Source organism: Gavialis gangeticus, unplaced genomic scaffold (assembly GCF_001723915.1).
Source record: "Gavialis gangeticus isolate Ggan-Ray unplaced genomic scaffold, GavGan_comp1, whole genome shotgun sequence".
In the NCBI taxonomy this organism is placed as follows: domain Eukaryota; kingdom Metazoa; phylum Chordata; order Crocodylia; family Gavialidae; genus Gavialis; species Gavialis gangeticus.
The window spans coordinates 14,433,111-14,447,801 of record NW_017729004.1 but is presented as its reverse complement, the minus strand read 5'-3'; the positions used below and the strand labels follow the sequence as shown (position 1 = coordinate 14,447,801).

Here is a 14,691-nt window from a genome sequence, read left to right as displayed (position 1 = left end):
GGGGGGGGGTGCGAGTGGCGGGGGTGGAGAGGGAGGCTGTAAATAAACCCTTCAGGGCTGGTGTGTAATCTTTTTATAGGGAGTCAATATACCTTTCCTCCACTGTCAATATACCAATCCCCAAAACTCTATATCCTTCTATTAACATGGTCTCTTATCCCATCCCTTACTGCTTTAGTTCCTCTAAATGTCTCCATGTAATACATTAGAAATAACAGTTCTTTTTCAGAATGCTGGAAAGTCTTAAGGGTGCACTCAGCTATGCTTATGGTGTTTGTGCAGCTCGCATTTTCTAGTAACTTACTACTGCTAGCGATGTTATAGTCCTGAGCCTGATCCTTGACAGTAACCGTTGTTAAAAGTACAATTTTCCTTCCACAGGATGAATACTCCATATTTCCTCAGACGTACTCCATAGACATCAATGGCTACATTCTTGTTTATTCAGTCACGTCAATAAAAAGGTAATGCAATTCCTTTCATACTTCTTATTCAGATACTAGCCAGAGCTGCTCTGGGTTAAATTTCTGGCTCTGCCCCTTAATATCTTCCACATTGTGGTAGTGTTTGGAGCTGTGCTGCTGCTCCAGGGAATGTCCAAGGAGCAAGAATTGTTTGGCAATATCTTACTGAACCTAATAAAAATTATTGGCAAACAAGTCTTGCTTCTACTGCTTGAGCAGTTTTATATGATCTCTGCCTTAGTTTCTCATTTACTGATGTGAGTAAAAATGAATGACCTCTGCATCACATCAAGGACAATCTGTCATGTACACAGGGACTATATGTACTACAGCCACAGGGGTATAAGTGTAGCCCATTTTCAGCTGCACTTATTTGAGACTTAAAAGTCTGTAAGTTGGTTGCGGGAAATACATGGGGCTTTCTGCTACATTTGGACATCAGAGTCCAAATTTTCAGATGCTCAAGTTGGAAAAAGACCAAGAACAGTAACAACCACATGCTTTCTGACTTCTTGTGTTGTGTTGCCTGTTGTAGGCTGGAGAAGAGTGCATCCATGCTGTTGCCTCTCTCTTCCTGTCTCTTTCACTGGTTCTTTTGACATTATTCATTTGATAAGCAAGCTCAGGTGCTGTGTGGTTCTAGCTGACTGCTTATAGTAAAATGCACAAAATGTTGTGAAGGACCATTTACAAGTCAGTGGCTTATTGTAAAAGGGCTTCTGAGAATCACTCGGTTTCTTAAAGTTGCAGTCCCTTTCAGCTTGAAGGCCCCATCATGGTTAGTGTCTTGACTCATAAGGAGCATTCGTCCTCTTGATTAGGTTATGTACGTTGTTTTCCCTATTCTAATACTTTGTCTTCCTTTTTTGGGCCCTTGGCTTATTTTGTCTATATGAAGTTAGGTTTTAGCAGAAGAATTTGTTGTCTTTATCATACAGCATCTTCAACAGAGAAGGGTTATCTCCTTAGTAAACTTTAACATCCTTATCTCACTTATTATGTGAACAAGCTTAAAGTTTGTTCTTAACCCAAGGTTTATCAAGTGCTGCCTTTTCCTGTTCAATGCTTACAAATTCTTCAAAAGAAATGAGAATTCATTCAAATCCTGGATACTCCAGTATTGTCAGTACTCATCTGAGCTAGACTGTGCAGCTCATTTATACTTTAAGATAGAATAACAAACATGTAGAGCGGCTTGGCCGGGAATGAAAGCCTTAAAGGTAAGAAAAGAGCTTGTTGCCTCTATGTCCTGTGAAATGCATTCTTCTGGGGAAGAAGTCAGTATAGCTTCAAAACCACTTAAGCCCTGTTACAGTCCAGGGATATCAAGCCTCTCATCTCTTGCTTACAAGTTTAGATGTGGATGTAGCTGGCACTATTACCCACTACCACTGTTGGACTCGCATGAAATGGACTAAGATAAGTCACTCACTTTTAAAAGTGGATGACTGCCCACATCTTTGACATCACAGTAAAAATGCAGAGTCAATATACAGCTTCACCAGAGAACAAGGATTGGATAGCTAGTTAGTAGTTTTGACTATGGGTGAAGCGCATTGACATTTGGAAAGCTTCCATTGGCTATGCTGTATAAACAATAGGATAAATTCCTTAACTTTGGCTCTAGTTTTCCCTTTGAAACACCATGTGAGCGAAGGAAAAATAAAAGCCTGTTCTGTTTAACTGATGATACTACTGTAGGGGAGTCAGATTCCAGTGTAAAGGCTTAGCTAAGAGTGGCAAAATACTCTTGTACAGCCTAGGGGTTTAAAGTTCTAGTGCATTATGGTCTCTTACTGCTAGGCTCTTTCAAGTAGATGTCCACTCTGCATTGGAAGATCCTTCATCTACAATGATCAAAAGGGCATGCCTGGTGCTGCATCCTGTGAGCCTTGGCACTTACAAAGAAAATGTTCTGTTTGATATGACATTGCTTACTCACTGCTCATTGGATACTGCTCACTGGTCACTTGGATATTGGCAGTTGTCATTTTTGCTTCCTATATCTAGATGTCTGCCTGTACACTGTCCCTAGAACTTCAGACTTCTGAGCACTGCTTCAGATGGGCAGCAGTTTTGATGCAGATATTCTATTGGAAATTCTTTTTTTAGCAGGGAAAACCATCAGACAGACCCAGTCGGTATGAAGAAAAGGGCTTGAGGAAAAGCAAACTGCCCTACTTCTTTAATCTAGTCTTATGCACGCTCTCTGTCACTTACTGAAAGTTATTGCTCTAGTTTAGTTCAATTAAACTCTAAATTTGTATCTCCAGGTAGGTTCTGTTGTTTTGTGTTGTTTGGCTTCTAACTGACTGTATGTTTTGGTTTTTTTGCTGTGTTTGGTAGCACTAGCTGTAACCCATCTTGAATTGACGGGACTCCAGGGAACCTTTTGGGTGAGAGTCTGGTCCCTTGCCATCGCAAGCAGCCCTCTTGCATAATCCCTTAAACAGGTTAAGCTCTATTTTAAGACTAGGAAGCTGATTTTCTCCATGACTTTTTTTATTGGACTCTTGATCAGAGTCAGCATACTTCCTGTAAGAGCTTATTCATGGTCAGTTGATACCCAGGCTCTTCTGCTGCTGTTGTCATTTAGCTTCTGCAGTCAGTTCATGAATGGCAGGTGTATATTCCTTTTGTATTCCCTTCCAGCTGAGCTTCCAGGTGACAGCTGATGTTCAGTTTGCAAGCACATGATCTTGCTGCTTGTACAGTACTATTAAACTTCATCCTATGCCTGTTACTCAAGACATTAAGGCCCTTCAGTTTTTTGCCCCTGTGTTGCTGATAGCAGGTTTTGGCACATCCCTTTAGTCTTCCATGGTTCATTAATTGAATATTTCATAGGGTCAGTTCAAGACCTGTTTTTAAATGCTGCTGCGTCCATCACAGGTGATTGGCTTTCCTTCAGCTGGGTCTTTATTCATCTTTAACTAGTATCTTACGTGGCATTATGTGAGATGCTTTGCTGGAGTTCCCACGTTAGAGCTGGTACCTTGGCTTTTCAAAATGATTGTCACAGAGGAGCCATATAAATTTAGGAAGCCCACTTGTACTCCCCTCTCTTCTGTTTACCTTTTATATAGATTTTCCTTCCAAAGTAGATTTAAAGCCTTACAGTACCATTAAGGTAAAACCAACAGGTCTAACTATCCTTGCTTTCTTTTTTAAATATAGTGTTTCGTGTTCTCTTATGACATGGTACCTTCCTGACTTGATATGTTCATTTAAAATCATACCGCCCAATATAAAATTTCATATGTCCAGAGTTGAGGGGTAGAGATCAGATGAACACGTAGTGTCTTGGCTGCAGTAGTTTTTCATATCCATGTCCTCCCTTTGTATTGCACATCGTGGATTTTCTTTTCTTTTCTTTTTTTTTTTTTTTTGCCTCCTGGTCAGTGTGCTCTGACAGCAAAGTAGTTTAGCTGAAAATTATCTAGGTACAGCTCAGTCTCTACCTTTGTAGGATTACTTGACACCCATTTTCTTTATCAAGGTTTCAGTGTAACAAAGTCTAATTCTAAGACGCTTTTAAAGTAATTCTCCTTTGATTAATGTGCTTTCTAACCTCATGGACTTATCCCATCTTTCTTCTCATCCTTTTAGACTTGGAATTCCTTAGAACAGCTTCCGACATTTGTCATTTGGGTTTTCATGTGTAATTTCTTTTAGTGCCTGTGACCCTAATATCTGCATTTCGCATACTACTTGCATCTCTTGACCATGGAAATCACAGTTCAGGGTTTCTCTTTACAATGTATACACTTTGAAAAATTATTTTCTTCAAAATAAAGTTTAAAACAAAACCAGTACTGTAAACTCCAGCAGAGCTCTGTATGCTTTGTAACAGTATTGCAGAGTGACTTACTGCAACACTATGCTCCTAGTTTGACCTGCCTCTCCAGACTTTCTAAACTGGTGTAGCTAAATATTCTGTTAAACTCCAGGGAGCGTGTAATGCAAGCCAGATAGGTGTATCAAACTTCAGTAATGCTTTAAACAAGATCCCCTCCCAACATAAGTAATAAATTGCATGTTGCTGAGAGCCAATGTAAGGATGGGTAACTGGGATAGCTTTTATGGTGCCCTAGGCCATATATGGCTCTCTGTATATGATTTGGTAACATTTGCAACATCTCAGTAGCTCTGCTGCTGTAGCTAGAAAAGTTTTTAAACGCAGCAATCTACATATGGAATTAATTGCTTGTGTGTTGGGTACTAAGGTTAAACATCAGAGTGCATGTGTGACTTCATCCCTTTATTTTGCAGTTTTGAAGTGATTAAAGTTATCCATGGCAAGTTATTGGATATGGTGGGAAAAGTCCAGTAAGTAGTAACACTTTCATCTCATTTCATTGCAGGCGTATTACTAGTGCTTTGTTCGGTATACTGTTACTATTCTGAAAGCTATTAACTTTTTTTCACAGAATACCCATTATGCTGGTTGGAAACAAAAAAGACCTGCATATGGAACGGTACGTAAAACTCAGTGTATGCCTGAAAAATAATAAGGTACCCATTCTTTGCAGCAAGCATTGCTAGAATAATTTGGATGCAGCTCTGATGTTGGACGTATGGTGCTTGGCTCGGATTACAGTGAAATGTTAGTTGTGAAAAACCAGGATATTGCAACTAGTAGCGTGTGGACAGTTTTGGATCTAGGAATCTGGTTCTCCAGTTTGAATCCTGGTTGTTTCCGAGAGGCTCTGGGACAAGTGGTTAAATCTGTTTTTTACTCCTAAAATGGGGATAAATTGCATGCTCACTTTTTATTCTCAGACTGTAAAATACTACATAAATATGGGTATTTTAAAAGTGCATAAAAAGTGATGTTGCATTTTTTTAAGTTGACCCTGAGGAAAGTGTCAGTTACATGTCAAATGACTTGTGTGACTTGTGGCAAATAACTTTGCCACAAGTTATCAAACCGCCTTCTTTCATCCTAACCATATAAATTATCTGTTTGGCCAGGGTGATCAGCTATGAAGAAGGGAAAGCTTTAGCAGAATCCTGGAATGCTGCTTTCTTGGAGTCTTCTGCTAAAGAAAATCAGGTAACTATCTAAAATGCATTTGTGTTTTTGTTGAAGGGTAAATAATGGGATTTGAGTTCAAAAGACTTCTAAGCATCTTCACATGCTTCCTTAATGAGAGGGAGGGGGGGCTGCCATCTGCTGTAATGCTATTTCCTGTTGATAGTATGAAATGAAATATTTGCATCGGGGTCCTGTGTACGAGTTTGTACAGATAAGTAAGTCCCTGAGCTATAAGCAAACCAAGGTGAGTTGAAAAGAGTTGTAGGACTTAACTTCACTTTACTTTCTATACTTGATCTTAGTCCTGGTGCTGGAGTGGAAGCCTTTCAAGGTGTCACTTCACACTTGAATCTAGATTGAAACTGTACAGGCTCTGAGCTGTCCAAATAACTGTAAAAAAAACCAAAAAGGCTGATTTGTTGTACTTCTTCATAGTAGGAATATACCGCCAAGAGTTCATGATGGAAGAGCCTCCTTGTTGGGCACGAGCCAAGGACTTGAATTGAGATTCATTTCAGGTTCTGCTGGTGCATTTCCCTTCCCTCTACAAGAGCAGTACATCTCTGCCTCACAGGAGAGTTTAGCATAGATATTGGAGACAATTAATGCTGCACTGTTTACAGCTGTGATGGGGATGGCCAAAATTTGACCCAGATATAACCAGGGAACATTGTTTCTATTGTTGGTTCTGAATGATGAGAATCTAGATTGTAACTAAACTTGCTAACCCAACACCAATCAGTGGAGGTGTGTAAAAGCTTACTGAATAGCACTTTTCTTTTAACCGGCTTCCTGAGCAGTCCAGTCAGCTCACGTGGATGGACATGGTGCTTAACCTAGCGGTGCTCCTTGCAACACCTCACCTCTCTTACTCTCTCAACTTAGTAGTCTAATTGCTTGCAGCTTTGAAATCCTGGCAAACCGCTTTTGTCCTCAAATGGTTTTCTTTTTTCTTGTTGCCAGCAACGAGGCTTGTAGTAGTTCCCAAATATAGTTTTATGCGGTCAGACTCATTTGCAGTGAATGAGGCTCCACACTGACCTTTACTGCAGGCAGAAACTAACTCCTGTTTCTCCTCCATACCTAATTATCAGATCTGTAGCTTACTGACATTCATGACACAAACCTGGCAATCCAGTTAAAACAGCCCCTTTTTTATTTTGTCTGGTAGCTGCTAGAACTTGTGCTCTTGGCAGTGGACGATTGGGGAACATCCAGGTTCCACAGGGCAGAAGAGTATTCTTGCTAAAGGAAAAGCTGTAGCATAACTTAGTTCAGATAGAAGGAAATCCCATTTAAAGTACTACAAATAAATAACCTCCATCTGCCTGAAGATTTGCGTCAAGCTTGACGACTTCGGGCACAGCACAAAACCATCAGTATGGTGGAGTTGCAGAGGGAAGTTGAGGATACTAAAAACCTTTCCAAGTGCACTTCAGTTAGAAGGGTCTCTATGGTTGCACAGTCTTTAAGTTGAATATAATCAAAATTGAGTTAACATTTTTATTTTTGGCCAGACGGTATTCTTGTTGCCTTTTACTTTGTTTCCTTTTGGCAACTGCATGTAGCTAACAACTTCTTGCTAATTCATATTGTGCAGCGTAGCTTCCTGAGAACAACTCCTGCAACTTGAAATGACAGGCTGGAGAAGCAGGCAGCATTCAGACAAAAAAGCTTCAGCTTTTACATAACACCCCACATGCTTTGCATATTAAGTTGCTGTCTTAACATAAAGTCCCATTGACCGACTACAACAGGGTTTGTTATGGTACCATAATATAGGGTGCAAGTGGTGATACAGAGACATTTGGGCAGACTGCAGTTCAGCTGACTTCCTATATACAGTTTTGGTATGTATGATATGCTAAAATGTCTTTTAGAGTATGCATAAAATATGCAACACGAGCAGTAGATGTAACTACATATCAGATGATTCTGTGAGATTCAAGCTTCTAATGACAGTTCTCAGGAGGAAGATCCCTCAGTCCATGGCAATTCTTTCTACAGGGCAAGTCTGAGGCTTTTCAAATGGGATCAGTGTATCCTGCAGATTAGTGTAGTGTTGATCTGTTTCTCCCTGCATAAGACATTAACACTGTCTATATATAATGCCTAATATCCTAGCAGTGATGAAGAGTGGCTTCGGTTGAGGGTGGAATTCTGTTTCCCTTTTTGCAGCTAAATGGTAGCTTTTTAACCAGGGGTGGGCAATTATTTTGGGCGAAGGGATGCTTACTGAGTTTTGGCAGGTGGTCAAGGACTGCGAGGGTAGCCCTGCCCCTTGACAGGTGCCCCATCCCCTGGCTGCCATCTTGGGCCCAGAAGTCCTAACCCCTGACCTTTACCACCAGACGTCCCTCTCTCTGCTGCTGTGTGTGTGTCGCTGTCGTCTGCCCGAACACCGTCCCCCCCCCCCGGTACTCCTTTCAGCAAGGGGATTTGGTATCTCGGAAACAGAAAAATACCAAATTATATTCTAAAAATCAAACATCTACTACAACATGCATTCATTCGATTTAAAAAAATATTTTGTCCTGATTTACATGTGTTTGTTCAGTGTACATAGAGGTGATTGCACAATAGCTTAAAATTAAGTCTTACTCTTGTATATTGTGGGGGAGTGTGGGTGGGTGTGGGGGGTGCAGCGGAGGGTGTGGATGTCTGTGTGGGGTGGGGGAGTATATGGGGGTGTGTGGATATGTGGTGTGGGTGGGTATGGTGTTTGTGGGGGGCTGTGTGTGTGGGCAGAGGGTGTTTGGGGAGGGTGGTAGTGTGTGTGAAAGGGAAGATTTGCCCACAATATGCCTGTGGCAGGCAGAGCCCTCGCCAGTGCTCCTCCAAGCCTGGGCTATGTGCTCCTGCCCATGGGGCACTGGCGTTGCCCCGAGCTACTGCTTACCACTTCCCCCGTCTGCTGCTGCTGCTCTTCTGCTGTTTCCCCATCTCTCCCCCTCCCAGCTCACTACTCCAGCACCACATCCCAGCTGCACAGCAAAGACTGCAGGACACAGCAGGAGCTAGACTGGCCTGGCAGGCACTGCACAGAGCCAGTCAAGAATTGCAGGGGCCAGGCCAGCTCGTGCTGTGTCCTGCAGCTCGGCACTACAGCTAGGAACCATGTGGTGCTGGAGCAACTAGCGGGGGTTGGGGGGTGAAGTGGAGCAGTGACAGCAGTGGGCAAATGGCTGCGGCAGGTGGGGGGGAGTGCGAGCAAGCAGGGATGCGGAGTTCAGCGACAACTGGGTGGAAGCATGGGGCCTGCTCACTGCACTGGCGCCAGTTCCAACAGGGCCCAGAGCAGGGTGGCAAGGGTGCAGGCCTGCAGGGGCTATCTGGAGCCAGGTCAGGCTACACTACCAGGGAGAGGGGATCTGGCCTGGGCAGGGTGCGTGCATCCAGTTCTGGGCTCCACAATTTAAAAAGGATGTGGAGAAGCTTGAGAGAGTCCAGAGGAAAGCCACGTGCATGATGAACAGGCCTTATGAGAGGCTGAGAGCTATGGGACTCTTCAGCCTGGAGAAGCGCAGGCTTAGGGGGGACCTGGTGGCAGCCTATAAGTATATAAGGGGTGTGCATCAGGATCTGGGGGAACACTTATTCACCAGAGCACCCCATGGGATGACAAGGTCAAATGGTCACAAACTCCTCCAAGACCGTTTCAGGCTGGACATAAGGAAGAACTTCTTTCCTGTCTGAGCCCCCAAGGCCTGGAACAGACTGCCACTGGAGGTGGTGCAAGCTCCTACTCTGGACTCCTTTAAGAGTCAATTGGACGTTCATCTTGCTGGGATCCTGTGACCCCCAGCTGACTTCCTGCCCCTGGGGCAAGGGGCTGGACCCAGTGATATTCCAGGGTCCCTTCCAGCCCTAATGTCTATGAAATCTATGAAAATGGTTATATTGGTACAGTGATCTCAGAGTCCTCTTCCATCTTTCATTTGGGATTCAATTTACTGGAAAGCTTTCAAGAGTGAAGAGCAGCTAAGTCTTTTCTGAGTGAACATGGAAGACAGTAAAACTTGCAGGGGAAGAAAGCTGGCCTTTCAGTGGATAGTGAGACCCAGTCTCCTGTGATCCATAAAAGAGCTGTTTGGATGTTACTTTGCTCAGGCCTTGTCAGACGCAGCTTGCAGGAAGAACATGCTGTGGAGTGGTGTGGAATGCCCTGGGGGTTGGGGATGCCGTGGTAGGTGGTCTTAAGTGTTTGGACTGGCAGAGGATTGAAAACAGGAAATTTCTCCCTTGCCGAGTTTGTTGTTCAAGATCCTCTGTCCAAGTTGGGACCCAAGATCAACTAGCACTACCAGCTAAGAATGCAAATTGAAATAAAAATGAACGAAGGCCAAGCTGGAAATACAATGACAGCAGTTACATGTCTGAAGTCCAGCTGCATTTCTGACCCTGCCTCTTTGTCCTGTCCTGTCTCTGTCATTCTTGTGCCTTTGGGGGCGGTGGGAAGAGAAGGAATGTCAAATGCCTTGAAGCTTGCACATAAATATAGAAAAGCACTTTCATTTGTTAGATTAAGAGTTTATTGTTAATAGAATACCCGGGTGCTGCAAGGCATCCTCTGCACATTCTTGGAGGAGGAATACTTTGAAGCACAATGAACCTGCATGCAGGGTATAAACTGTGTTTATACAGTGTATACATGTATTAAACTGCCCCGTGGCCACTTGGTGAGGGGCACTTGGTACATTGAGGGTACCTGGCCTCTTCTGATTTGACAGAACAAATGCTCTTTTTTTAAATACCTGTTTTCCAGGCGGACATACATGGAACGTTCACCTGCCAGAGCCAAATTATTAAAATCTCTGCTGCATTTAAGAAAGAGCATTGCAATCTATTTCCGTCAGATTCATTTTTTTTTGTCCTTTGTAAGGTTTTTCCTGGGAGAGGCTTGCATCAAGAGGCAGTAGATGGGATCTGTAGTGTTGTTCAGGAATTGGCCAACCCCTTATTCTATACAGTATATTTCCTGTGCAGGCAAAGGCGAATTGGCCGTGTAGGTCAGGTTTTTTGTATTGCATGAAAACTGCTTTTATATGGTGAGAACTCTCACCTTCCAGCTACCCGAGTGTTTTAACAAGTCTCTGAGACAATACGGCACACATCTGGCATTAAATATGGGAAACAGTAACAAGACCAGAGCAGGTTGAACTTGGCCATTACTTTAGCATTGGAGGGCAACTTGAGTTGGTGGGATTGATTTGACAGCAAGCCAGTTAAATGCATTTTCTTGGAGAAAAAACAGCTGCCAAGTTAAAAACACCTGGTAACCAGTAGCTTGTTGCGAGCACATATTCATCTCAAACTGCACAGCATATTTTGTTTCCTTGCCTTAAAGGCTTCTAGAAAATGTACCTCTTTCCTTTCTGATTCAAGCTGTGTGAACTTTTGCTTATGAAACATCAGTGGTGACAGACCCTGAGGAAACACAGTGGTGCACAAAAGGACGCTGGCCTTTAAATGTAAATGCCACATGCTCAACATGCTAAACTCAACACCCCAAATGAGGATGATGACTTTGTTGTTGATGTTGGCTTCCAGAGAGTGGCACAAAAAGGAATGTATGCTGCAGTGGTGCTCAACTTCCAGCCCACAAACCCAGGTCATACTGCTTGCGGGGTTCCCTGCAGGTCTGGAAATTTGCTGGTGGGGAAGTGGTGGCAATTAATACTACTCACCACTACCCTGCTGCTGAATTTCCAAGCCCTGTGGGTCAGATGACATGGCCTTGAACCTGGGCCCTCAGGTGCAGTCTGGCATGGGGCCACACATTGGGCCTGGTGCTGCATGCCAGATTGGTAATATCAACCCCTACTTATGGGCCTGAAAGGTTGGGCATCACTGGTGTAGAGATTGTAGAATCCTATTCCTTGAGATGCTTGCAGTGTAAGTCAAAAACATCCTGCCAGCAGCCACAGGAGTGCTCCCTGTTAATCACCCATTATGCCAGCTAGAGCTGTTATTGGTGTGGCCTAGCCTGCTTAGAAGGAGCTTTGGTTGGGTCCTACCTAGGGTGCTTAGCTGCCAGCTGTATGGAGAGAAGTGGAGGAAATGGGGCAAGGAGCTGGTCAAAGGGTCCCAGTTTGGTTTAAGAGAATGTTAGCTAATGAATTACTGTGTACTAAGGATAGGCAGGATAGCCAGGGAGCTTCAGCAGGGATAATTGGAGAGGCAACTTCTGCTCAAGGGGTAGCTTGCTGAAGGGGTGCGTGCCAGATGGATAGCTTCTGTTTGGAGGAAATCTCCAGAATACCTTAAACTTTGTCACACTATGAAGCTCAAAGGCATTAGATAATGTTCAGTATTCTGCAGTTGGGGTGTTTGATGTGCATAATAGAAGCCTTGACTCTGTCCGTATGCCCAATCTACGTGCCCATGGGCCTGCTGACGACGTTTTTGACTAAAGTTTTACCTTTTGTATTCTTCTTCTCTGAATTCAGCTCTTGCTTTGGAGTGTACTGCAGTGTCGCCCCTGCTTATGTAGGTAAAGTTGGACACCTCCATCACTGTTAAACTAGGCAGCAGCTGAATGATAGCCCTTTTATACCAAATGCATCAGTATTGTGGCATAAGAAGGTTCACTATGTAGACACAAGACACTGAAGTTCTGAAAGCTCGACTGATTTGGTTTTGGCTTGAGTGAAAAACACATTTCTCAAAAGTAGAGTTTCTTGCTTGACAAGAAAATGCCTCTTCTCTCTGCATTGTAGTAAGATTTTCTTGGGGAGTATATGAATTGGCTTGTACTCTTGAGTGGCAGAGTCTCTGAACTTTCAGTGCTGCCAGGCAGCACACACTTGCTATTTAAAATGCTTACAATACAAAGCAGAAGCATAGTCGTTAGCTTTGTTTCGATATGGTTCAGCTTAACTGTGGAATAATTTAGAGAATGTTCCATGCATGTTCCAAGCATGGAGGTGTATCGTGGGGGGAGAAGATGCCTGTTCTTCCAGAAGAGATTTTTTGTGCTAATTTTTCAATTAAATTTTTTCCCCACTTATCCAGATCTTTCTGTATGATTGTTGGTGTCAGGAGGGTTTAGAACATGCATTTGTCTATTAGACTAGCCAAGAAATCTGTGTGCGCCAAAGGCACCTTTCTGTCAATAAGTAGTAATTTCAGCCCACATGTTAACCACACCCTCTCTTTGCAGACTGCCGTTGATGTTTTTAAGAGGATAATTTTGGAGGCAGAAAAAATCGATGGGGCAGCTTCACAAGGGAAGTCTTCATGCTCAGTAATGTAATTCCATTGCAAAACCTGAGAACACTGGGAATACGTTCTACCTGAAGAAGCAAACTGCCCATTATCTTCAAGGATAAACTATGCTTCTTTTTTTTTCTTCTGTTTAACCTGAAAGATTTACAGTTGGTTGGAGCCTTTCCCTTCAGATTATGTTAAACTCTGACTCCTGTGCAAATGGCTTCACTTCCATTTTCAAATTTTAAGCAATCATATTTTCAATTTATATATTGTATTTCTTAATATTATGACCAAGAATTTTAAGGCATTAATTTTTCAGTGTAGTTTGTTGGTTAGAATAATCATCAGATGATGCATATTGTTACACTACTCTTAACTAGGCTTGGATATCAGTGTTTCTTTGTGTTAAATGTATACTTGTAAATAAAATAGCTGCAGACCTTAGTGTTCTTGCTGTGTGTGGTGTTTTATAAATCAGATTACAACATAGTTGTAACCTAGAATGAGACCTCTGGTCCTCGACTAGAAGAGATGAACGGTTGAAGCCCGTGAGTTCAGTTTTTTTGCCTGCTAGCAGCACTCCCATGTGTCTAGACAGCAACTTTGGACAAACTAATACAGGCCGAAGCAATAGGGTGTCACAGTCTTTCTGTGTTGGGAAAGAGGACTGGGGATGAGAGGAGGACAGTGGGCAACCAGCACAACTCTCTATCTGAGCAGTTGTCATTATAGAGGCACCTTGCATGTATAGCTATGAGGAGGTGTCTCAGCATTCCTATGACAAGCCTCTGTAAAAGCTTAATAGCTAGACAGTTTCAAAATAGAAAGAAAATCATGAAGCAGTTTTTCCAGGTCCTACATATAGCCTGTTTTGCAAGCAGGGGCACGTGTCGGACAGGCTGGCACACTGCCCATAAGCTTCAAGTACACTTCCATTGTGTTGCCCCATCGCCTTCAGGGGCTGAGACGGCACTAGTATGAGTAGGAGGTGTGTGTACATGTGCTCTGTTCTGCAGCTTCTCATTTAAAAGAGCAGCCTGGACCAGTCAAACTAAACTGTTTCCAGACTAAAAAGGTTCAGGATCACAGACCCTAGTAATGAGCATGCTGAAATCTAGACATTTTACACCAGAATTTAAGTAAAAGTGTTTAAAGAAACTTGGACTATTGTGGTGATGGGTAGGCCTGCCCGTCTAAGGAAATGTTGTGGGGTAGGTGAGGGTCTTACCTGCATGATGATGTGCATTGCAGCTGCCCCCCATTGAAGACCTGCACAGGAGAGTGTAACAATGGGATAAGTTGGCAGAGCATCTGCAGCCCGAACAAGGTGGTTTCTGTGAGTGATGATCAGGTGCAGGGTTTTGCAGCCCAGCAGCTGGGTGAGTCCCTGCTCCAGCTCAAGATGGGATTCCTGGCTGCTACACCCCAAAGAGAACTTCACCGACCAGCAGGGTAGGCAGTGGTGAGCTGCCCCCAACAACCTTCTTGGTGAGTTGCTTGTAGCCCATCCTGGTCCCTGTTTTTTCCCCTTGTTCCTGTGCTTCTGGTGTCAAAATCTGGCTTATTAGACCAGGGGCAGGCAATTATTTCAGCTGGAGAGCTGCTTACCAAGTTTTGGCGAGATGTCAAGGGCCACAAAGGTAGGCCTGCCTCTTGATAGATGCCCCGCCCCCTGGTTGCCATCTTGGGGCCAGAAGTCCCTCCTAAACCCTGACCTTTGCCACCAGAAGTCCCTCCCCTTGCCCCCTGGGAGTACTCCTTTCAGTGAGGGAGTTTGCCATTTCTGGAAGCAGAAAAATACCAAATGATATTCTAAAAATCAAACATCTACTACAACATGCATTAATTTGATTTCAAAAAGTACTTTTGTCCTGATTTACATGTTTGTGTAGTGTGCATAGAGGTGATTACACAATAGCTTAAAATGAAGTCTTACTTTTGTAGATTGTGGGGGGGTGGGAGGTATGGGGGGCATAG

General features: G+C 43.4%; 1 protein-coding gene across 2 annotated transcripts in view; it reads left to right on the top strand.

Moving 5' to 3' along the window:
* The window catches only part of RHEB (Ras homolog enriched in brain), a 64,813-nt gene extending 51,655 nt beyond the window's left edge, over nucleotides 1–13,158 (top strand). For both annotated transcript variants that reach the window (XM_019508121.1, XM_019508122.1), the window contains exons 4-8: nucleotides 382–464; nucleotides 4,737–4,793; nucleotides 4,895–4,942; nucleotides 5,439–5,520; nucleotides 12,665–13,158. In XM_019508121.1, the coding sequence (XP_019363666.1) occupies nucleotides 382–464; nucleotides 4,737–4,793; nucleotides 4,895–4,942; nucleotides 5,439–5,520; nucleotides 12,665–12,757 (363 nt within the window). In that variant the 3' untranslated portion in view covers nucleotides 12,758–13,158. The remainder of the gene's footprint in view (nucleotides 1–381; nucleotides 465–4,736; nucleotides 4,794–4,894; nucleotides 4,943–5,438; nucleotides 5,521–12,664) is intronic.
* The last annotated feature ends 1,533 nt before the right edge of the window (nucleotides 13,159–14,691 follow it).